Source organism: Cyprinus carpio, chromosome B2 (assembly GCF_018340385.1).
Source record: "Cyprinus carpio isolate SPL01 chromosome B2, ASM1834038v1, whole genome shotgun sequence".
Classification (NCBI taxonomy): domain Eukaryota; kingdom Metazoa; phylum Chordata; class Actinopteri; order Cypriniformes; family Cyprinidae; genus Cyprinus; species Cyprinus carpio.
The window spans coordinates 22,043,582-22,068,271 of NC_056598.1; the positions used below are offsets into that span (position 1 = coordinate 22,043,582).

A 24,690-nucleotide genomic window follows, 5' to 3' on the forward strand; every position below is an offset into this window, starting at 1 on the left:
GTTTTTGCCATGACCAGATGCTATACATTATTCATCTCTAAGAAATGCTTTAAAAGCAGCATTTTTCTTGTGAATGTTTAATAACATTTTTAATGAATTTCAAGTCTCTTCTATGTTCTAATTTTCACTTGTTATTCTGTCTTATGTGCAATACCCCACTGTCTGGAAGTGACATTCATTCAGCATAATATTCAGCATGTCCCTTTAAAACAAGCCATCCTGATAGATAAAATTGTAAATTACTATTTGAGAAATTTGCAAAATGTCTAAAATGACTATGTCAGCCAGTCCCTCAGTGGTTTGTATCTTTTATAGAAATACTATAAAACTGCAACAAGCATTCACTTCCCGATACAGAGCTCAAAAGGGACACAGCAGCAACCTATGTCTCATACTCAATACTGATTGTTAACTCTGGCGGGTAACCATTACCTCCAGCACTGTAAGGGTCAAGAAGTATTAATCCTGCTGCACATACTGAATGTCTGAGATTTTTTTATTCTCTATAGGGTCTTGCAATGCCTTAGTCAACCTTATTCTAAATTGGTGATTTAATGTCTTGTGCATGTGTAAACTAAATTCATCAAAACACAATCATTGAAGACTACAATATTTTATGATACCTCATCCAAGTATGAAATATGAAAAAAAATTAACTTGCTCTTCTACTCAGCATGTATTCCAAGAAGTCAATAAAAAGGGCCTTGAGTAGTCATTATTCAAATAAATACCAACACTTGATGAAAAGAATTCAACAGACATCAGTTTCCACTGTAGACTGCTATTCATATTTATATCACAGAGACAGTTGGAGTCAGTTATTGAAACGGGAATAAACGCATAATTTTTTTGCATCACTGCAGGCATAGGACCAACTCTACTTTGTACAATACAGCCATCATCTGTCTAACATTTTTTCAGTAAACTAACCCTAAACCCCAAATCTTACCCATCAATCCACCCCCCAACCCCCAAACACACGCACAAAAAAATAATATACATCCAACAAAAACTCCATGTTCTTCACCAGACCGAGGCACCACGATGGCTCAGCTCAGTGCATGACTACAGATCCTCCAGCACACTGTTAAACAGTTCAGCCAGAGGGAGTGAGACACACAGCTCCTTGAAAGGGGCTTACTGTGGGTACGTGAGACATGAAATTGATATATTTCATCCATCTGGAATTAAGATTTTGCACAATGTGCTGAATGAGGTGTAAAGAAAAAAAAAAGAAAAAAAAAAAAGCGCCTATATCTTTCCTAAACAAAACAGTCAAGTACAAATCCAACCCAAGAAAAAAAAATATGTTACTCCATATTTTAAAGTAATAACATCAATAATAATTATAAAAATAATGAATATAATAAAATAAAAGACTGTCATGATCTCAGTTTACTACATCTAACATGAGATTTGGTCAATCCTCGGAGCTTGAGGAAGAGTCTGAATTCTTCGGCGCCATTATGACATCATCCAAAATGGCCTCTCTGTCTGAGCTATCATAGCCACCTTGTGACAAACTGTCACCTCCATCCATATCAAGAGCACTCGGCTCCATCTTCACATCGTAGGCTGGAGTAAGGAAGTGGTGAGAAGACGTGAGGTGACTGCCGTCCTCCAGGTCCTCGTCGTCCATCATATATGCTCCGTCAGAAACTAACGTCTCGCCTTCACCGCCACCCAGGAGAGGGTCTTCAGTCTGGATCGGAGGCGTGGAGAGGTAATGTCGATTCTTTTTGGGGACTGAAGCATGGGGACTCAACAGTCTGTGGAATAAACTCTCAGGCAAGAAGCCCTGAGATTGAAGAGAAGGATCAGATTAAATTCCAGAAAAATAACCACTGACTGCGACTGACCTAATATACACTACACAACCAGGGTAGATGAAGATTATAACCATAAACACACTGAGCTAATATTGGAGACACTAACCGAATTGCGAACAGTCTCAGACCATTCTGGTGCTACAACGTGGTCAGGATTCTCCTCCAGGTGCTCTCTCAGGTCCTGTAGTAAAGGCCCGTATATTCCACCAAACTGAAGGGAGTATAAAACAGAGTGTAAGACCAACTGCACTCAACTTCAAAATAGATCAAGAACACTAACTGTCCCATGTGCAACAGGGTAAACTGTCGTTTCATGGAAAGGGCGTACACAGCCATTAAAAGTTTGGTCAGTAAGATTTTAAAGAAGTCTCTCATGCTCAGCAAATCATTATTTGATTAAAAAAAAAGGTAATTTTGAGCAGCCATTACTCCAGTCTTCAGTGTCACTTGACCCTCCAGAAATCATTCTATTATGCATCATTACCAATGTTGAAAACTGTTGTTCTGGTTACTTTTTGTAGTCTAAACGGGAAAAAGTGTTAATTATGGCAGAACTGTCAAATGTATTCCCTCACCTTCTTGCCTGTCCTTATGTCTATGACCTTTACTCTCTCACTGCCGGTAAGTGCTGCTCCTTTCTCGACCCTCTTCCTCCTCCTCTTCCTTTTGGTTCGGTTCACCAGTAACTGCAACAAAGAGAGAAACATTTTTAGCTGTGTCAGTCCAAGAAGAACTCAGAAAAGAGAGTTGAACCTGAGGTTTGTATTTACTTCTAACATGTCTCCCTCCACTTCATAATCTGGGTTTTCTTTGAGCCAGTTAGGAAGGTCCCTTCTGCGGGGAGCATGGAGAACCCCTTGGGCATCTACCAGCTGAATGTCAGAAAACAAACATTATACATCTGGAAATACTTATCATGCATCAATGTAAACTGAAAGGTTTCATTTCTGTACCTCGTGGTCCTTTCTCTTTTTGCGTGCACTCCCTTCACCGTTTGGCATGAGAGCCTGCTTAGAAAATGTCAACTTCAGCCCCTCCTCCTAAACAAAGTGAAACAAATGCAAAAATGAATCAAAGCAGAAATTTAAGAGACAGCTGAGGTTTATAAATGTCTGAACACCACCTCACCTTTAGGAGTTTTACTGTGAACTCTGATTCTTGGCCTTCAAGAGCTTCTGCAGACAGGGCACTGTTGCTTTTGCGTGGCACTCTGGGGTAACCTAGGTCACCTCCGAGGTCATGCTCTTCAGATGTAGCATTGAGCAGTATGTCAGAGACGTAGCGTCGACCTGACGGCCAGTGCCCCGTTAGAACCAGCGAGCAGAGGTTGTCTATTCGGTTTATCAACACACGGTCTTTGGGCCAATCAACTCTCAGAGGGTCAGTGAGGGACTCGGGCGGGGCGCCTTCTTGAGATGGTGTGAGTGAGAGGATACTGTTCTCTTCGTCGCCATCGCACATCTTAAGAACTGCTGCTAAGAGATCAGAATCATTCTAGTAACAAATCACGTTCAAATCAACCCAAATTAACTCAGTTAACCATTAACAACACAATGCTCAGTGAAGATCAGAATGATTATCATTTTTATGTTCTATGGAAGACAAAGTCATACAGGTTTGAAATTTTGAAAATTTAGATTTTTAGGTAAACTAATCCTTTAAACTCAAGTAACAGAAACAATGTGAGTTAGTAAGTTCATTTCTGTGAATTAGTTCAAACATGCAACAAAATGGATTTAAAAATCGGATTCAGCTAATTGAGTCACTCAAATGTTAAAGTCCCTACATGGTTGGCGCTGATAGCCTTGTTCATCCATCATATCTATATTGTCCTGTCACAGAAAAATGCAAAAACGGCAAAAAAAACAAAAAAAACAATCCCTACGTGGCAGTTTCAATGCATTCAAATACTTTAGTTAAAAATGCAAAATCGAAAAATATTTTGGTAAGATTATTTATACAGAAATTGTGCTACTTATAAAAGTCTTTGTAACTTTTGATCATTTGAATGTATCCTTGCTGAATAGAATATTAATTTCCCTGAATAAATAAATACAAATATTGCTGTTTATTACCGTTTTATTTTGGTATCAATGAACAGAAATTACAAAAAGGATATTTTTTTTTTTTTTTACTGTATTTTACCCTAAACATTTTGAGTATAACTGGCAAAAAAAGTCATTTAAGAACAAATAGCTGTGACATGAATTTTGTGTTGCATACTGAACATCATGAAGCTAAAAAAAAAAAACAAAACAAAACAATATTTTAAGCTGTAGTTTACCATAAATAAATTTAAATGCAACAGTGCCTCCTCACCTTGTTCTCTCTCGGCATCACTGTCTCCGCTATCATCTGAGCTGCCAGAATGACGAGAGGAGGAAGATGAGCCCGAGTCGGAATCAGAATCGGAGTCCGAAGGCCCTTCACCTCTCTCTCTTCCTCCTTTTCTCTCACTGGGCCCATTGTTTTTGCTCTTCTTCCAGCCCCATCCAGCCTGAACTCCAACTTTCCCCTCAGAATGGGTGAGGAGCATGGCTGGAGAGTCTGACGGACAGAGGGCCTCCACTCCCAGCAGCCGAGACTCATCATCTAGACTCTCCTCTTTGATAGTGGTCGGATCCTGTGACTGACTTAACAAGTGAATCTGCGAAGCGGCTTGGGCTTGCTGGTTCTGGAGGTAGTCTTGGTGGGCCTGACTGAATGAGTACTGTGGGTCAGGGAAGACTGAGTGTTCAGTGCGGCTGACGCCATGTCTAGCGGCAGCTAAGAGCAGCTCGTGGTCATGCTGTGGGATGCTCCACCAGTTGGGAAGGTCAGAGGAGAGTGGTGCCAGACTGAGGCGTTCCTCCAGTGAGGGGTGAGGAAGAACGCGCTCACGTAGCCGACACAGCAAGCCGACCCTGTAGATTGTGCGCGTGGCTCGTTCTTCTGTGATGGGGGCCAGAGACTGGGACAAATCTTGAGATTCTAATAGAGGAAGAAGGGACAACAGTAGACAATGTGTTATATTATTTTTTTAATATGTTTATTTCAGTTTAATAACTTTAGTACTTACAACATATTTCATTTAGCTTCCAAGGCAACATTTCTTATTCAAGTTTAAGGTTTTCTTCTGATATTTATATTTTATCTAATATTTATATTTCAGCTACTGAAAATTATCTTTAAAAGATTTAAAAGATTAATCTAAACCAATTTCCAAGCAGGTTCTTATTCGATATTTAGTTTTGCTTAAGTCATAATATATGAGTAGATCATAAAACACGTTTCGCATCGACTTCTAGTAAAAGTACATAATTTTTTTTTTAAAGTATAATGTACCTTCTCCATGTGCTGGCCGAATGTGACACACTCTCCGACACATGGACATAAAGCATTTAAAGTAACGCGTCAAACTCTCGTCTGTTTTCTTATCAAGGCGAGCAAAAGAACGGAAGCGATTCCAGTCCATATGATGCTCGTCCCCTTGTGGAGCATCAGCTTCTTTCTTTATCCTTACAACCCCAAAGGTTGATACCACCCTGTAAAAGTCACACTCCTCCCTACGAGTCCACCTGAAACAGAGAAACTTATGAGAACGCTGGACATCAAGCCTGAAGAGGAAGCTTTTCCGGTTTACTTAAGGAACATACCTTTGTTGCCGTTCTTGTCGGGCTATCTCTTTGAGCTTTGTGGCTTGTTCACAGCGTCTACGTCTACGGTCGCCCTTCTCTGCTGCCTCTATCTTAAGTTGCTCTCGTCTGTAACTGCGTTGGTAGGCTGTGATAAGACGGCGTAGTCTGGCTGTGAGCGACGAGCTTGTTGGCCAGTAACACAAATCTGATGATCCTGAAGATGGCCCCTCAACCTGCACAGGGGCAGAGTGATCCTCCACACAAATCTCACCATCTGCATTCACCAAATCAGCCTGAGGAGCACATTATCCATATTTTCTATTAAATTTAAACACTTAACTCCACAAGATAAATGTGCCCGAATTACACTTTAAAGGTTACACGAAAAAAAAAAAAAAAAAAAAAACTTGATTTAAAACACGTTTACCTCTTCAAATACCTCCTTGGTGTGTCTTGCCGCAGGTTTGAATTCTGGATCTTCTGAGTACTTGTCAAAGTCCCCTCTAAAACACAATAAGAACATGTAAGTTTACATGAAAAATACCAGTCAATCATAAAAGCTAGAAAAAGATAATGCAGGTGTTAGAGATCAAGGCTGCGGTTCCCAAAAAGCATCGTAAGCCTAAGTAGATTGTAGAAACCATTATCACCAATGATCTCTGTGATCAATTTTGCTTACAATGCTTTTGAGAAACAAAGCTCAGGTCTGTTTGAAACTGACCCCTCCCCAAGCTCTGGGTCTGCTGCTTGCTGCTCCGCATTAATGTCCTGCTCATTTGGACGGCCACATCGTTCAACAAAACACAAGCAAGGGTCAGCACGCATAGTGGTGTACATCTCATATCCTGAAAGAAAATACAGAGACACAAGATACAGATTGAGAAACATCAATGATCTGTAAAACTATATATTTTAGTCTGCGGGCATATCTTGAATCTAGCAAAAAGACCTAATGACTTAAGGAAGCTCTTCTTATATAATGGGACATCCTTGAAAATGACATGACCTTAACAAAGCCTCTACATACCATGCTTATAGACGCCGACAAGCAAGCATCGGTCAGCTTCTGCATCCCACCAGCCAGACGGAACATCCTGCTGCTCCATTTCAGGCAACCAGATATCAATATCCCTGCAAAAGAAACGCACTAGCATAAGTGAAGGAATTTAAGAGTTTCCAGTTTAAATTGTAAAACCTGATCAATTCAAAGAAACCAAGCCATAAAAAGATTCAATAATTCAAGATGACATCAGTGATACAAGCAAGATTTACACTTCTTTAGCAGATGCTTTAAACTACAGTGATGCAAACTTTTGCATTTAGATGCAAAAAAGTGATGATAATTTTGTCTAAAGCAATGAAATTAGATGATGGCTATACCTTGCATCAGCTCCTCTCAATACAGAATCAGCATGTTCTCCAATGACCTCCTGTTTCAGGTAATACAGCATACGCACTCTCAGCAACACTCTGGAAAAAAAAGACAGTGAATTGAAGACACTGAAGCTAATTCTTTGCAGTATATTAGTATATTAGTGTCCCTGATATGTCTAACATACTTGTTGCACTGGTGTTTCAGGTGTTTTCGGTAACTGTCATCAAGCAGAAGACTGTCAGGATTATACTTTCGGATCCACTCAACTTTCTGCACATCAAAAGAGCTCTGAGCCTTGACTCGTTTCCCTTTCCTGCCACGAGGGACAGGGATGGACAGACCTAAGGAAAGGAGATTAAACCTTTAAGCTTGTTTAACATGAAGCTAATGCTCTTTTTCACAACCTACATTAGGGGTGTGCAATATATATATCGTCAGCGATAATAGCGTAATTGTTGTTTTAACGATGTGCGATTTGACATTATCGAGTATTTTGCAAAAATCATTCAAAACACACCTATAGAGTGCATGCATTCATTACGTGAAGTCTAGACTAGTGCACATGCGTATAGTGTGTTCTTTCACTGCCCTTTATCTCTACATTTAGAATGATCACAAAATTAAAGACATGGGGGCAGAAAATGTATATAGGCTATTTATACTACTTCATACAGCCTTGTTGTGGTGGTTTTTCGCTTTATTTTACAGCGTCCTTGTTACAAGTGTAACTGTACATTTAAGTGATTACTGCTAAATCGCCATCACCTGCTTTCAAATGGAGCGGCATTTAATAGACAGAGCCGTAGATCACTGAAAAGCTACGCAATATCGCGTTCATTATCGAAGGCGATACATCTGCGATAACGAACGCGATATTGCGTAGCTTTTCAGTGATCTACGGCTCTGTATATTAAATGGCGCTCCATTTGAAAGCAGGTGATGGCGATTTAGCGGTAATCACGGAACCAGATTTACTGACTAGATGCGCATGATTATATCGTTAGATATATCGCCCAGCCCTACAGCCTAGTTAATCAATTTCACACGAAAGGTAACGAAGAATACTGTTCCAAAAATTACCATGATTACAAATGTGATATTGATCTTTTTTACAACTATTCAAAAAACAAGAAGTTTATTAAGAGACTCATGTTTTAGACACCATATTTTCTGTTTTTGCTTTATTTCGACAACAAAAATCACTCCAAACACAGCCACAGAACTCTGAGCAACATGAAGGCGTTTCGTTCCTGAATGAATCAACCGTTTAAATGATTCGGTTTAATTGCAATGACTCACTTATTAACAGTGCCTTGCTGCCACCTGCTGACGCTTTTAATTTCACATTCAAAGTATTTTTTATTATTTAAATTATTTCAAATATCTGTATCTAACGTTTTTTGTTTAATATATAATTTATGCATTTGTAATTGCAGGTTAAATGAATTAATGTCTTGCATTAAACATTGTGTATATCCATCTAAATGTCACCACCTGAGGGATCTTGCTGAAAGAATCAAGCTGTATTAATTAAAAAAAAATAATTCTATAATGAGAGAAAGCCATACCAGAGTGATTAAGCAGAGCCTGTGGTTCTCGTCCATTCTCTGGAGGGGTGATTAGCTCCCAGATGAAGCTCTTGATGTTCTCATCTCCACGGTAATGTATTAGACAGAAAACTAGGATGACACGGCAGATGGTTTCCACGTCACGTTCACTGAGACGCCGCTTACAGCGAGCATGAGACAGGATATCCCGCCAACGGCCCCACCTGTATAGACAAAGTCATGTTGAAATTTAAAAAGAATGAAATCATAATTCCACAGTAAGTTTCACACTCATGAGATGAAGCAGCACATTAAAACCAGCACAACTAAAACACGATCAGGAAGAAACAATGCCACAAACCCATAAACAAGTAGGTGTTTTTCCACTCTGAAGCAGTCTGTGCGCCCATAACCACCACCAGAATGCCGGTCTGAGCGTCGAGAGGCCCGAGATTGTCGGGAATTATGGGGTGGGTAGTCTTCATCACTGTCTAAGTCAGACAGATCCCCACCCTCTCCACGCAGGCTGGAATACTGACGCGTTTGCTTTCTTATTCTCGGTGTGTCAATCACAAGAGTATTCTGCAAAGAGTTTGCATGAAAGAAAACAAGAGATTAATGAATAAAAGGATAGACTTGCAGAAAATAAAGAATACAGTAACCATTTTCCAAATGCTATATTGTACCTTCCTGTTGAGAGTGTCCATGTCTATGTCAGCTTTCTTGGCCCACTTTTGCCAGAACTCGGGATCATCCAGAGCAATATCTGTGCGGTTCTCAGACGCCACAAAGCTAGCCTTGGAAAAGGTGGATCCTTTGCCTTCACTCTCTATAGTGATGGTAGTTGCTCTTCTCTGAAGTATCTGATCGATGTCCTCCTCACAGAAACGGCTGCCCTCGTCGTTTTCATCCATAATGGCTGCATAAGCACCTTTACGAAGCAAATCCTCTATCTCCTTCTTTGAGAACTGCTGGATCTGAGAAAAGTTAATAGCATACCAGTGAGTGATGATCTATCACAAAGTGACTTGTGTGTTGAACAAAACATACAGGTTTCATTTTGGGTAAACTATCACTTTAACAAAGCAATATGATTTCTTTCATTCTTACCCCGTTAACACTGCTGTCCTTATTTCCACTCATGCTTTGCAGAACAGCTCGATCGAGTCCCAGTTTAAGACTCGCTTTGTCCAACATCTCCCTCTCATAGGAGTTTCTGGTAATGAGACGATAAACCTTCACTGCTTTAGATTGACCAATACGATGACAACGTGCCTGAGCCTGCATGGAAGAGAAGACAAATGATGAAAAAGAACACCTGTATCATCTTTAATGGATTGAAATCGCTATGTAGAGAGAGAAAAAAAAAAAGTGTGAGATCCTCACTTGAAGATCATTCTGTGGGTTCCAGTCAGAGTCGAAAATGACACAAGTGTCAGCAGCTGTAAGATTAATCCCCAAACCTCCAGCCCGGGTACAAAGCAGGAAGACAAACCGGTCTGAATCGGGTTTACTAAAGCGATCAATGGCCGCTTGTCGCAGGTTTCCTCTGACCCGCCCGTCAATGCGTTCATACAGGTATCTAATTAGAGAGCACACATCTAATTTTAGATCCATCTAACAAACCAGATGGCAGAATTAAAATTCTTTGGCTGCAGTTGCCTTATAAATCACACATTTCCATTTCACAGTTTACACTTCTAAAGCTATACCTCTTGTGTATGAGGTAGTCCTCAAGGATGTCAAGGCATCGCACCATCTGTGAGAAGATGAGCACCTTGTGCCCGCCAGCCTTAAGGCGAGGAAGCAGCTTATCCAGCAAGACCAGTTTCCCTGCAGAGCGCACCAGAGCCTGAAGATGAAAGTCTGGAGCCAGAGGATTATACACCTCTCTCAGCTCGGCCACTATCTTCTCCTCAGCCCCTGCACAGAGAGACAAAAAGTGGAAAGTGGGCAACAAAAAGATGAGAAATAAAAACAAAAAAAATGGGAAACCAACAAGCAAACGTTTGTGTGTGTGAGTGCTACAGGATCAAAGTTGACCAAAACCTGTTATTGCTCAGCTACATGTAAACAAAACTTGCAAGGCTAAAATTACCAACAAGAGACACTACCAGGGAACAGCCATAAATTCAGCACCTGTAATGAGGTAAGGGTGGTTGCAGCACTTTCGAAGTTCCATCATTGTGTTGAGGAGATTGGGTACATTGCTGTTATGCGTGGCTCCCATGCTAAGGAAGCTGAAGTTACGTTCTAGAATAGCACGGTAATACTTCTTCTGTACATCGGTCAGCTCCACCTGGGGACCACAGAAAATGATGCACTCAGAACTTACAAAAGCAAAGAGAATTAATTATCAAGAAACAGCCCTGATGCTAGAAATGCTAGTTCATACCTCAATAATAGTCTCTTGTTTTGGGGCAAGGTTCTTTTCTACATCTTCTTTCAGTCTACGTAGCATCATGGGCTTTAGAATTGACTGCAGTTTCTGGACCTGATAATCAAAAACAGTGACTGTGTTGGTAACTCCTGATGCTCTTAACAGAGATGATGTTATGTGCCAAAATGTTCCCACATTTTTCCTACCTGCTCCTCTGTTTTAAGATCTCCAAACTCGCGCAAAAACTCGATCTCCGAGGGGAACTGAGCCGGCTCCAGAAAGTGCAGCAAACTGAACAGCTCCTCTACCGTGTTTTGAAGTGGAGTGCCTGTTAACAACACTTTATGCTCCTGAAAAAAAAAAGAAAAAAAAAAAAGAAAGGAATCACAATTATTTTTATTGTAAGTAGGACATTAATACATTCAGTTTCTCTTAAGGAAAGCAAAAATAGAAATAGAAATCACTTACAGGGTCAAGCATCTTGAGGCTGTCAAGTAGTTTGCAGTTTCTGTTCTTCAAACGGTGAGCTTCATCAATCACTACACAGCGCCAAGAAATCTCCCTCAGCTCTGGGCAATCTGATAGAATCATCTCAAAGGTTGTGATTAGAGCATCAAATTTATAGGCCCCTGGTATCAAGTGTCCCTAGAAAAGACAAAAACAAGAGGACAAGAGAGAGAGGAATTCAGAACAGGGCTATCAAAATATATTACTAGAATAAACAACTTTCTACTTTTATTTTTACTACTCTAGTATGTATTAATGTTTAAAATGAACTTTTATTAGCAGCTTTTATTTTTATATAGTGAGTTTTATTTTTAAGTTTTGTAATTGTATAATTTTATATATTTCAATTAGCTTTTTTATTCCAGTTTTAGTAATTTTAGTATTTCTAATATTTAAATACGCTTTAATTTCTGATTTATTTAAATTAGTTTTAGTTAAAAATAACAGCACTGCTGTTTAGTAGCAATCAAACTGATGAGACAGAAACACAATGCACACATCTATACCAACCTTGTCATCTTTGCAGTACATTTCATACTGCTGGATCATCTGTCTACTGGCCAGACTGCCGTGGTAAACAATAGCATTCATATCTGTCCAGGTGGAAAACTCTCTCTCCCAGTTTGTGATAGTGGATAGAGGGGCAATGATGAGGAACGGCCCCTGGACCCCTACATCAAACATCTCTGACAGCAGGGCTATGGACTGAATGGTCTTCCCCAGACCCATTTCATCTGCCAGGATGCAGTTTTGCCTGTGGGAAGTCATGAATACAGAAGAGAGGGTGTAAGAAATGGACAAAGAACAACAATTCTCTTCAGAAAAAAACATCATATAAACAATAAACAAAACATACAAACTTGTAGCCTACTGTTTTGTCAATCCATTCAATCGCAGTACTGAAATAACTATTATTGACCCTGTGAAACTGTCTGAATGCAATTCGTCACAACCCTAGATTGTACCATGGACAAAATCAATTAATAGACCATCTGTGCTGAAATTACTTTTACTGCTTCAGTTGTGGTAGATTTATACGGTTTTTAAGAAGAAATTAGCCTGCATTTGTTATTTGAGTAAGGCCATAATTCAAACAAAGATCCCACTGTGACTTTTCTGATAAGGACGCCCACGATCATCATCATCATGAGGCTGCTGATGTGTCCAAATAGTAGGCTTTCAAATTATTTACTTACGGTTTTGTATCACCAAGCTACTGTCTGTACACTGCTGTAGCATTGTATCAGTGGCAGGTAGTATTTATAATTGAGGGGGAGGGAACAATCTCATTCTAGAGCACATTTTTATGCACTCCTGAGCAGGGAATGCGTCATTACTATTCTTGGTTCAATTTCCTGGAATAGAAACCATGTAAATTTTAAAAAAAGCACATCTGTTTATTTTGTCGACTTAGAGCACACAAGCCCCAAGATGCCTCAAAGCTAAAGTACATGGACTAAAATGCACAAAAATTAAAATTCAAGGGGTCATTTAACATTCACCAATGTTGAAAAATCTTTGAGATGTGTAGGAAAAATTTAAACTTTCTTTGAAAGTTGTGGATGTTTTTAAAGCTTCAAATTTAATCACATCTTAGTATATTAGCAGGGTATTTACCTGTTGTACCAGTTGAAGAGCAGCCAGTTGACTCCTTCCAGCTGGTACTCTCGGAGCTGGTTCCCATTCTTATACTCTCTGGACTCATCAAGCTTCTTCCAAGCACTTGCAGCAGGTCGAGGCTGATGAAAGAGCAAGTCTTGTTAATAATTAAACACTGTCTCGCCTGTTTCTTAATGAAAACTAAAGAATACAGACAGGGTAAAAATGCTCTGGTGACTAGGCACTGAGGAGAGAAGAGGCAGATAAAACAGTATGCAGTGGATGAGCGTGCCAGTATCTTACAGTTCTCTTGAGTCGTGCCGGGCGGCTTTCAATCTTCCTGAATTCTTCCACTTTTGCTTCATCAACATCCTCTTTCAGCTCCCAAGTAGCATCTTCATAGGGCAGAGAGCCCCACTTCACTAGGTAGTACACTACTGGCTGTAAGAGGAAAAACAATAATCAGAACCAGTGTTTCGACAGGGTGCTGTTTGAATTAAATGTGATTAAATAAGACTTGGTACCAATAAATACTACAACAAACAAACAAACAAGCATCTTGCTAAAATCACTTTGTCCATGCTGGCTATGCACAGTAGACCAGTGCAGTCTGATACAAGAACAAATGCCTCTTTATAACAAATCAGTCTAATAGACTCACAAATACATACAATATCAGTTTGAATATGCACTCTTATTTCATATTTGAAAATTCTTACCTCCCCATTGTCTTTATCCACACTATGTGACTCGTCCAAAATACGATCAACCTCCACATAGTCTGGATTGAAAGGTTCCTCCTCCTAAAGTGCAGGGAAGCATTCTAGATATGCTTACAAATCCTCAAGAACAACATTTGTGAGATCTGCTAAAGCCATATGACTTCCAAACACTACCAAACAAAACATGGCATGTGTGCCTAATTTCAAATTTATAGGGTCTTACCTCCTGGAATATGTTCCTCATCTGTGCCTGTTTTGTCTTGAATCTCTTCAGCTTCTGATGGATTCTCTTGTCTCTTTCCAGCTGCTCAAGACTGGCCCATTCACAGTGCATGTACGAGCTAGAAACATCATAAATGAACATTCTCAATTCTCAAGAAAAATAATAATTACTGATTGATCAATTGATTATAATTTAGCACCACACCAAGTGAAAAACAAAAAGTATAAATAATATCAAAAATATAAAAAACTTTTATAAAGTCTTTTTAATTAAAGTTTGTCTGATTTAAATAAAAAAAAAGGCCTGGGAAAACAAGTGATGACTTACTAGTTTTTATATTTGACAAAAAATTCCTCCACATTAGTATACTGCCCTGGAGACACCTGCATCAGGACAAGAAAATGCCATGAAGGTTAAGTCAGAACAGACTAGTGCATGATTTCACAAATTAATGATAGTAATTAGTATGAACAGATACTTGCCTCCTTTGTGGTCACCCGCATAGACAATATTTTATCCACAATAGCAGCGTCCTCCTCACTTGGGTTCTCCTGAAACATGTCCACACATATCAATATTACTGTATTTCTGGTGGCATTGTGGCAACTGTAAACAGCTAAAAACGTCTGACAAAACCAGTAATGAAAAAAAAAGAAAAAAAAAAAAAAAAGAAAATGGCAGGAAGCACCACAAACGTCCAACCCGCTATGAAAAGATGCCTGACGTACCACAAAAAACTGCATGCTGGGAAGACCATCCCCATCCAGCTCCTGATGGAGTTCTGCTCCCATGGACTGCAGATGCCCTGCACTAGACACAGGAGTTGTGGTTACGTCAACATCCGCATCCATTTCATCTTCGTCATCAGTGATTTTAATGTCCAAATCCTCTGTGTACTTCTTCCGCTTCACCTGACGGTTAGAACGTCGCTTCTGTTGGGAGAACAGGATCACAGAAGAGTCAATGAATTAGGTTTATGGCATTGTTCTGATTCTCTATATTCAAAATTGTGTCACATAATGCAGCTCTAACGCCTGCCAACATGTACAGCACTTCAATGGCTGCCATGAATCACTAACTGAGTGACTGGTTTTAGATCAGGAACAAGTAAATGCGTAAGCACGTAATACCTGTGACATTTCCTCCTCCAGAGTGCGGGGTGAAACAGGTGGGCTTAGATCTATATCAGAATGGTCAGAGGATGCATTTCTTTTTCTTTTCTTACCACCCACTAGAGTGATGGTGCTATGGAGAGGGAATAAAGTGTGAGAACAAAACAGGCAGAGGCAAATACATAAATGAGTCAAACTCATCCAAAGAGGATAAGAAATCATAACTTACTTGAGCTTAGTCTTGGATTTACTTTTACTGCCTCCGCCTCCAGAAACCACTCCTGGAGTCTTCGCCTTGGATTTCTTGTCTCCTCCCACCACCACTTTCCCTCCGCCTGCACTTGGGCTTTTCTTCTTGCTCCCTCCACTTCCACTACCTCCACCTCCTCCTTTCTTTTTGGCTCCTCCAGCTCCTGTGGTACCTTCTAGGTCTGCAGAAGTCTGTCCGGCAGGCAGTTCATCCTGGTTGAGCACACGGGGGATGTTCCTTTCACCCCTGGCTTTGGCCCGTGCAATGGCCTCAGCAACAATGCGATTTGCTTTCTCCTGTTTGCACAGGGTCTCCACTTTTCGCACGGGCTCCTGGACCTTCGCCAATCGCACACCGGAAGACGCGACTGTAGTGGTGGTGCTGGATGAAGAGCCGGCAGCTGAGGTATTGATAAATTTAACCACAGAAATGGCCCCACCAGCACTGGAAGCAGTGCTTGACTGCAGAAAAAGTGACAGTTTATTTTGAGAACTGTACTTTGTCACCATGTAAACACAATATTTGGGAACAGAGAACCAGTTCTTTTGGAATATTGGAACCAAATAACATTTGGTTGACTCTAATGAGTTACATAAAGCTTACAATTAACTGTGATACTTAAACCAGTCTAGTTACTTGCTGGTTGTTCAAATGGCAAAGCATTTAAGTGTAGCTGTTATAAATGTAATGCAATTTCACTATACATTTTTGTTTAAATTTACACAATTAAGGAAAGTTATTTGATTAAAATGATGCAGCAAATATGTAATTAAATAACTGGCCTTTAAGTCTGTGTAAATATACCTTTAACAACAATTGTTTAAATTTAGCAATTCGAATTTTCTCATAATTTGGCAATGAAATGCATTTTCCTTTACCGAACATTTTGTCCTTTTAGGTATTAAAAGAATCATTCATGGACCCATTTAAAAATCAGAATCATCGTAAGGAGTTAAACCAGACAAATTGTATTAAAAAGAGTATACGTATTATAAAACATCTTTAAAACAATACTTCAGATTCTAAGTGGTACAAAAAAAAAAAAAATCAAATGCAATGCATTGCTTTATTCATTTACTTTATGGCTCAGCACACACCAATGAACATCACAGAGCCATAAAACAGATGTATGGATTGTCCTACCTGTGGCTGCAGCAGTAGTTTAAGAGGCACTGCTAGTCTTTGTCCTCCTTGGCCTTGAGAAATCTGCACCACCTGAGGGCTGCCACCAGCATTAGCTGCCCCAGAAACCAATTGAAACTGTTGCACACAGAGAAAAAGCTTCCCATCACCACCAAGTTACAAGAAAAAGAATATCTTCCAACACACACACACAAGCTGTCCTTTCACTCACCTTGGCTCCCTGTTGGTTGGGCTGCTGTTGAACTTGCAGCTGAATGGTGAGCACTTTCGGCTGTGCACCCGTTTGACCCGCCTTGGCTTGGGCGAGAGCTGCCAGCTGGCCTCCCTGCAGGACCAACTTACCTGGCAGAGAGCCCAACACCAGCCTGTGCTGCTGGCCCTGCTGCCCCGCCCCTGCAGCTCCCCCTAGTGTCACTGTCCCAGCCTGGGCCACTCCACCTTGCGAGGGCTGCTGTTGTAGCACCAGAGTGATCCTCTTTGGTTCCCCCTGAATAGAGATAAAAGGGCTATTAAGAATCTAACAGCAAAAATAATTACAAATTGGTAAAAACAACGTAAAGACAAGTGATATTTCAGTATCAATGATATACTAAGTTTTTATTAATATTTTGAATGCTTTACTTTTTATACTTAGTTTTTATTCTAATTGTAGTCAAAGTTTTAGTAATTTTGTTGTGTGCTCATCATTCTGTCTTTTTAAAGTCAATATAATTATTATTAATTAAGTATTCATTATTTTAGTACTTCAGAAATGCTGCCTAGGAGTCTAGCTGAAATATGTTTACATAAAATGTATAATACTTACATATTCATTTAATAATTTATACAAAGTAAAATTATATAATTTTTATTTATTTAAATCAAATATTTTATTCAGGTTAACTGTTATTTTATTTCAAGCACCCAAACTGTTGTTTTCTGGTTTGGGTTTTCTGGCAGAGACTGACCTGCTGTGGCACTGCTGAAAGTGTGACAGCTTGAGGTCGGACGGCCGCTGCTGATGTTCCAGGGGATGTAGTAGCCGGCGCTTGGTCCTGTGTTTGTAATGCCACCTGTGTCTGAGGCTGGACCTGGACCTGCGCCTGTACCTGTGCTGGCTGTGACGGTGACTGCAGCTGCGTCTGCGCAGGTATCTGCACCTGGACCGGCTGCGTCTGAACCTGCGATTGAGTCTGGGGCACAGAGGTCAGTAACACCTGCTTCATCGGGCCATTTGGTGTCTGAACCAGCCTTTGAACTCCAGTGCCTACTTTGACCTGTCCCTGCCCAGGAGATGTCGCATTTAACACCGTTCCCCCAGAAACAACTGCCATCCCTGGCCTAAGTGGGGTCCCTGTCAGAACTCTAGTGAGGGTGACTTTCCCTGGAGAGCCAGTGGCTCCTGTGACACCCTGTAGCACTTGAGTCTGACCCTGAGGGCCTTTGAGAATTACAATTTTTGGGACCGACTGCCCTGCTGCCTGTTGTGTAAGGGCGATTTGCTGAGTCTGCAGCTGCTGGGTGGCGACTTGAGCCCCGGACACAGGTACTCCAAGAGAGGAGCTCAGCAGGACGGTTGCCGCCCCACTGCTATTACTGGCAACTGAGAGAGAGGGCTGAACGGAAATTGAAGCAGAGGCAACAGAAACCTCATGGGACATCTGGGTGGGCTGCTGTGTTTGAAGGGTCTGCAGTGGGACAGAGACAGGACCTGCGAGGGATGTTGGGATTAGAGCTGGATCTGTGACAACATCACTGAGCACAGGGACACCAGGATCCGGTGTAGGGTCCATAGGTGGGTCCACATGGCCCAGTGCCAGCTTCAGTGCCTCCTCAACTGGGTCTGAGGAGCCCTGGGAGAACGCATCCTCCGGAAGGGAATCCAGATTGAACAGTGGTGTGTCATCAAAGAGGTCCATAATGGGGTCTGCCATCTTGTCAAAGAGTTTGTGAAAAAAAGAAAAGAATGTGTGATATCCAGTGTCGGTACAAACACATCCAACAAGTCTGAAGAGATTTTGCAATTATGCTGTTGAAGGGAAAAAGAGAGAGAGCGAGAGAGAAACTGTAACCATCTTCAAGTATTTCTTACCATACATTAATGAAGTAATAACATTATTAAGGACAGTTACTGGATTTCATTTATGCAGCAACAGTTTATCAAGTAATTGGCCTTAAATTAATAAATAAATAAAATCAAAGGACGTTGTTTAAAATAAAAATGTATGTCAAAAAATGTAAATGAAATTGAAAAATAAATATTTATTATCATACAAAGTACAAAATACACACACACATAAAGTAAATGAAATCATAATTATATATACACTAATTAGATAAGTATCTGTATACATCTATATCTCAGTACTGTTATACAATATATATATATAAAAAATACAAAATTCTTAAAAAGTACCTTCATCAAGTTAAAGATACCCTACATTACTACCAAGTTCACAGTTTCTCTCACAGTTAGTATGTAAACTCCAGTGTATTACAGTCTCCAGTTTGACAGATAAACTTACCTGAACTGAATTATTAGGGAGTGGGGAACAGGAAAAGAGAGAGTCCACCGGTTCACCCTTCTTTACTCTCTCTCTTCCTCCCCTCTATCCTCTCCTACTCTCTGGAGTCACTTTTTGCTTATCTGGTTGGAGTGAACTCTAAGAGATCCATCAATAAATGTGTGTACTGATGCCCTGGAAAAGACGAGAAAACACATTAATTTAATAATTTATAGCATATAATCGCTGCATCTTACTGAATGGCAGTGCCATCACTTCACATGGCATCATGTCTGACTGACTTGTATGTCACTTGGCTAGTATCATAACGTTGTTTTTAAAAGTAAAAGAGCGCAAATTTGTATTACCAGTAATATCATATTCTGTATAGTCCATCGGAAATAATAGAATTTATGTTTAGATAACCGAAATCAACACTGCCTTCCTTGACTTGCTATCAATGTGGAACAACAGTCCTAAAGCAGACACTCGACAAACCCCATCAATGTTCACAATGGCGATTCCTAGTGCTATAAATGCTAAATATGTGCCCGATCATTTTGTTTTTCCGATTTAAGCTATATCAGTGATCCTTCATCATTCATAATACATCCAACAGTCTCTCGTTCGGACTCTCTTTCAATCTCTCCCATCAACAAACCGGACCAAACCAAAGGCAACGTGCTACAAAAACCATAGCCCGACTACGAACAGACATGGACAAGGCCGCAAAGCTGTTTCGACTTGGCCAGGGCGTATTTTCTACTAAAATATGCCCTAATAATGCTGCCATCCACTGCCCCAAATTTCCCCGCAATAATTTCGGGGTGCTAAATTTACCTTTGCATCGACACACATGGCTTTCTCCGTCTCACAACACTGTACGATTACAGGAAACGGCCAGCGTAGAGCAGGAACTAACTTCTTGCCAGCGCTCGGTCGAACGCGCAGCCCCCAATCTCATCTGCTGTCCGCTGATTGGTCCATCCTAAGAGGGGCTGTCAAAAGGCAAACCTTCCATTGGTGGAAGAAGTTGTCTATCATTCCGGTGTGCGGAATTACAGGGCGGGAGACATTAATGGGTATCGGTCGTACGGGTAGTTTGGTTGAGGTGGCACTAAATGCGGCCTACTTGTTATCACCGGGTTTCGAGATGCTCGCTTGTTATAATTATACGGAGGTGGATTCACTTCTTTATTATGACTATTTAAGGGGAAATAAAATATAACTTTATGTTTACTAAATCATTTTTAAATAGCTTTACGCAATTTTTACAAATTTATCAAAATGTCCCAATAAAGCTTGTGATGCTAAATGAAACATTGACGTTCGCATTTTATGATATAATATATAATTTATTTGTCATAGGTGGATACAACGGTATTTTTGAAATTAGTTGACGGATTTATTGCTGTTTTATAAGAGAGCTATATCAATTTTGCTATGCAAAAAACATTGCAAATAAAAACAATTTAAATGCCACCACACAAAATATGATGTTAAGACACTCTAAATAATATTCACATTATTATTAGTTGTTGCTATTAAAACAAAAATGTACATAATAACATTGCATATATATATACTATATATATATATATATATATATATATATATATATATATATATATATATATATATATATATATATATATGTATATACTGGATACTGCACTGGATACTGGATTATATGTGTTAGGACAAATTAATGATAAATAACTTACATCCACATAACTTATTTAACATGATTATTTTTTTAAACATCACAACAGCAGGTTTTGATAAATTTTTTACCCTACTTTCTTAGAGTGGCATGCGGTGGTCTTTCATACAAAAACAGAAAGCTCACAGACAGGTTAGAAAAATAAATGAATACTGTGTTATTGCTGTTTCTTTTTCTCTCTCTCCTTATCTCTTTCCTGCTCTCTTTCTTTCCTCATTCCGTATGTGTGAATAAGTGTGTCTTTAAAGCAATGCAGCGTAACTTATTGACTGTGACAGCCCACCCTGCATGGTCCTTAGGAGTCCAGCGTATACTTGCATGTCTGCCTGCCAAAAACTCCATCTGCCTTTGCTCGACCGGTGCCACTGTAGTTCATATCCGTTATCCATTATGCCTATGGTGCTATCTGTGATGATTTCTGGTCAACCGTGCCAGCTGATGCTGAGAGCTATATTTACAAACAGCTGTTGTTAAGAGGTAAAACACTTCACTCAGAGAAGTAACACAGGTTGAGGACAAGTCGTATTTCATTTCACACAGAACAAGAAGAATTTAGATTTTTAGTCAAGGGGTTCATTTTAATGAGATTTATTTTTACAAAGCTTTATAATATACACACACAGCTCCATAAGCAGGCAAACATATAAATATTTGAATAAAAAGGGATTTCAGAAATTGAATTTTGTTTAATTTAACCTCATAATTTCAAATATTGTATATTATTAGGACAGCCTCATGATATTTTCCCCAATGCCATTTTTTCAGTTTAACCATATGCATTAGCATATTATCTGAAATACGTTACAAAAAAGACAATCAAACTCATTTTAGTGACTTTTTAGTGATTTTCAAATTCCCTTTTTTTCAAATTTTGTTCTCAATAATATTTAATTCTATTCTTTAAATAATAAAATATAAATAATATTTATATTATTTAATATCATTTTCTTCATTTTCTCTGCTCTGCCACCAAAAAAGAGGAAGAAGAAATATGGCCTTTTCTGTCACTTCCATTTTTGTAAAATAAAAATCCCCAGAGAGCATGTCACCCTCTCTCCTCCACATCTCCCAGCTGTTCACACGGTCGTCCTTTATAAAGGGAAGACCAGGAAGCCTGAAAAAGTAGAGTACTTCCAGCCACCCATTAGGTTGCCCCTTTCTAGCTTGAGGTAAGCCTTGTCTCCTCTTTCCATGATCACAAGCCCAGCATTTGTGGCTGCTTCTCGTGTCACATCCTGGTCTCCTGCAAAGGCTGAGATCATTGGCCATCCGTTCAACATCAAACTCACCTGTGAATAGGAATATAGGTTTTCACAGCAATAGCATAGATGAGCCATTTTTGTCTCCCCAAAGTACCTTTCAATTTTTTTTTCAGAGTGTGAACCTTTTTCCATTATAAATAACCTTTTGTGCAATGGAAGGTTCCATGGATGTTACAGTTCTTCATGGAACCATAGATGCTAATAAAGATTATTTTTAAGAGCGCAAGAAAGAATTTGCTGTATGTACCTGTATTGTTTGCCTGTTGTAGGCCTTCACCACATGGAAGTTGAAGCTGTACACCCCTCGCCTCGGAGCAAGAAAGATACTGCTCTCTTGGTCAAAATGACTGCCAACGTTCACCAAGATCTGACAAAAACTGACCAATTAAACAGAGCAAAACTACATATACATACAAAGTATTTTAATGTGGAAAGATTGCTTACCTGGTCAAAATAGATGATCATGGTGCGATTGCTCATGTCTGTGGGCTCATGGTTGGTTTGCCGTGTGGCGGAGAAGGCCACACGGCCAGTACCTGATCGCACGGACATCCCCAGTGCATTACCTGCTGGTTCTGAAGAGGGTGTGGAGTCACAGACCACCAGGCATTTACCCTCCAGTACTATGGGCTCTGTGTCATTTTGCCCTCGGACCACTAGAGGGCCGATTAGCAGAAGTGTAGCTAGTATTAGCATTGGCAACCCAGAGCTGGGCAGCATTGTCTTATTATTTCAGCTTGTGATATCTCAGATGAAATTAGGTGCAAATGTTCCCTACAATTCTGGAAACCGATGAAAAATAAGTGAAGGATCCTCAAAAACTGTGAGGTTGTGAACTATTGTAAAAGGTTTAGATCTTTAAATCCTTGGTTCTGTCTTTCAACCTCACTTACTCGTTTACCCTCTGTATCGCTATTTTGTCGCCCCCCGTCCTGTCTGTCACAGTTTCCCGAAGAAGAGCTACTTCTGTGCTTGTTAAATTGCCTGTAGGGGACCAAAGGCAAGGACACTTAGAGGTTTCTCATCATCTTAAATCCATCATCATAGACAACCTGTGAGAAGACAAAGAGAGAGGGAGAGGATAAGAGGAGCTCTGCAAGCCAACAGGTATGCTTGTGTGGGGGAGGAGGAAGAGGAGCAGTGAAGGATGAAGATCATGAGGTAACAGTTTGGATCTCTTTCAGATGAGGGGAGCAGCATCCAGGAGAGAGTGAGAAAAAGAGAGAAAAAAGAACAACTCCACTGAGAGACCATCTGTCTTTAACACGCTCTCACTTCCCTCCTGACGTTCAACAACATGCAGGACCTCTCTCCCCTACACAGATCCACTATCCCTCTCTCCTTTGCTAGTGCTCACTGGCTGAACCTCCTCTCTCTGTTCAGTGCCTTGGCATGCTAAAACAGCTATAATATGCAAAGTCCTGAAACCCAAGAATGTACATCTCGGAATTTGAAGGTAAAGTATGTCTATATCAGGTCTTAAGTGGCACAACTCACCACATTAATTTACTATTCAAGTCATGTTTATGAAGCAATGACATTTACAAAGGTCAGCTTTCTTTGCGTCTGGTCTTGAGTGAAACCTCAATGTTTGTGGGCTTTTAAATAAGAACTAATTCTACTCTGTGCTGTCCTTGAGCTATAGCTTCATTTTCTTCACAAAACTCCACTCTCCCAAAATTTAAACATTACGTAACATAACTTTAGGTTATTTAAAATCTTTTTACAGCACTAACCTAGCTCCAAATTACCTTACATACATAAAAAATAAATAAAATGAATCAGCATTTTTCTTTGTTTCCATGTCAAGATATCTTAATATTCTTTATTATTATTGTGCTTTATATAGACTTAAGCTATTAAGCTTTTGTAGTAAGAAAAAATAGCAAAATTACCTGATTTAGTGGGCTGTCCCTTGGTTTCCCAGGTGTAATGATGCGAAGTGTCAAAGCTTCCGTAGAGAAACACTGAATCTGACAGCTTACAGATCTTCCTGTACTCATCCTGTCTCTCAAGACCCTCCCCTTCCCACCCACTCCACCAGCTTCACCTCTCTCTCTCCCTCTCTCACTTTCTCTTATAATCCATGTAATCTTTCTTTGATGTAAACAGCATGGCCAAACTGGAATATGTAGCTGTAAATGATAGCCAACAGTCAGTAGAAGGGATATAGAAGAAAACAGCAACCTAACATGACCCATTGTCCCACAAAACATGACTGATCCGCAAGGATCATCAGCATCAAAGGGCACAAAGGATAATACAATAAAAGTACATTTTCAGATTTCTCAAATACATCAAGTACTTTTTTTTATTTTTGAACATCACAAGAAATAAAAACAATAAATTAAAGAAGAGTGAACTGTGCTTATATTTTGTCAAATTTCAACATTCCATTTGTTCTCCAACCGCTTATCCTCTGTCGCAGGCATGCTGGAACATATGCCAGCATCTTGGGCCAAAGGCGGGAAAACCCTGAACGGATGGCCAGTCCATTAAAGGGCTATTTTTAAAATTGTGCGTTTATTTTAAAAACAAAGCAATGGCTGCACTGCTTTAGTAAGGATACCTGAACCTAGATGTTGAAGGAAGGGCTGCCAACAGTGAGGTCTATAATAACAGGAGAAAGCTTCTTCTCAATGGTGGTTTATCAGCTGGTGCAGGACAACTTGACAGTACATGATTTTTTTTTTTTTTTTTCACGGAAGCACAGAACTTTTTGAGCCAATCACATAAACTGTACGGAACAGCTGACAGTGCTGATTGGCTGATGGTGCATCACAATCCCAAACCCTTCACTATAGTGTCTTTCCTGAGCTGTGATGACAAAGGCTGCTGACATTGGAAATATTTAATATTTTAAATGCATTTTAAATTGCACTTTTATGCATTTAAGAGCCTTCAAAAAAGGGCACTGG

At 39.9% G+C, this 24,690-nt stretch overlaps 2 protein-coding genes across 3 annotated transcripts; both read right to left on the reverse strand.

Annotated features, from left to right (window-relative positions):
• Positions 1 to 765: 765 nt before the first annotated feature.
• LOC109112286 (chromodomain-helicase-DNA-binding protein 8) lies at positions 766 to 19,762 on the reverse strand. Of its 2 annotated transcripts, none has more exons than XM_042718671.1 (39): positions 19,628 to 19,762; positions 18,809 to 18,982; positions 17,252 to 18,312; positions 16,516 to 16,791; positions 16,305 to 16,421; positions 15,141 to 15,622; positions 14,930 to 15,044; positions 14,528 to 14,731; positions 14,282 to 14,350; positions 14,127 to 14,182; positions 13,800 to 13,917; positions 13,574 to 13,657; positions 13,158 to 13,295; positions 12,873 to 12,994; positions 11,766 to 12,009; positions 11,217 to 11,393; positions 10,955 to 11,098; positions 10,764 to 10,862; positions 10,508 to 10,667; positions 10,081 to 10,291; positions 9,755 to 9,950; positions 9,479 to 9,649; positions 9,055 to 9,345; positions 8,730 to 8,950; positions 8,390 to 8,592; positions 7,006 to 7,162; positions 6,827 to 6,916; positions 6,474 to 6,577; positions 6,168 to 6,291; positions 5,874 to 5,949; positions 5,465 to 5,739; positions 5,154 to 5,386; positions 4,149 to 4,799; positions 2,958 to 3,301; positions 2,783 to 2,869; positions 2,600 to 2,701; positions 2,405 to 2,515; positions 1,936 to 2,040; positions 766 to 1,798 (listed from the first exon to the last, which is right to left on the reverse strand). In XM_042718671.1, the coding sequence occupies exons 3-39, from the start codon at positions 18,215 to 18,217 to the stop codon at positions 1,421 to 1,423; spliced, it is 7,701 nt and encodes a 2,566-aa protein (XP_042574605.1). In that variant the 5' UTR covers positions 18,218 to 18,312; positions 18,809 to 18,982; positions 19,628 to 19,762; the 3' UTR covers positions 766 to 1,420. The 2 variants fall into 2 exon arrangements, with proteins under 2 accessions (XP_042574605.1, XP_042574604.1); XM_042718670.1 differs by having other exon boundaries at positions 2,958 to 3,304.
• A 1,299-nt stretch (positions 19,763 to 21,061) lies between these two features.
• Positions 21,062 to 23,803, reverse strand: LOC109111717 (cerebellin-1-like). Its single transcript, XM_019124688.2, has 4 exons — positions 23,668 to 23,803; positions 22,217 to 22,824; positions 22,020 to 22,139; positions 21,062 to 21,799 (listed from the first exon to the last, which is right to left on the reverse strand). Exons 2-4 carry the CDS (start codon positions 22,490 to 22,492, stop codon positions 21,602 to 21,604), a joined length of 594 nt encoding a protein of 197 aa, XP_018980233.1. The 5' UTR covers positions 22,493 to 22,824; positions 23,668 to 23,803; the 3' UTR covers positions 21,062 to 21,601.
• Between the last annotated feature and the right edge of the window lie 887 nt (positions 23,804 to 24,690).

Excerpts from the sequence above, each read along its gene's own strand:
- LOC109111717 (XM_019124688.2), bottom strand. The coding sequence starts at position 22,492 with ATGCTGCCCAGCTCTGGGTTGCCAATGCTAATACTAGCTACACTTCTG. Across the intron at positions 22,140-22,216 it reads TGATCATCTATTTTGACCAG|ATCTTGGTGAACGTTGGCAG; the intron begins GTAAGCAATCTT and ends AGTTTTTGTCAG. Across the intron at positions 21,800-22,019 it reads ACAACAGGCAAACAATACAG|GTGAGTTTGATGTTGAACGG; the intron begins GTACATACAGCA and ends TCCTATTCACAG.
- LOC109112286 (XM_042718670.1), bottom strand. The coding sequence starts at position 18,217 with ATGGCAGACCCCATTATGGACCTCTTTGATGACACACCACTGTTCAAT. Across the intron at positions 10,292-10,507 it reads CCACCCTTACCTCATTACAG|GGGCTGAGGAGAAGATAGTG; the intron begins GTGCTGAATTTA and ends CTCTCTGTGCAG. Across the intron at positions 8,951-9,054 it reads TGGACACTCTCAACAGGAAG|AATACTCTTGTGATTGACAC; the intron begins GTACAATATAGC and ends AACTCTTTGCAG.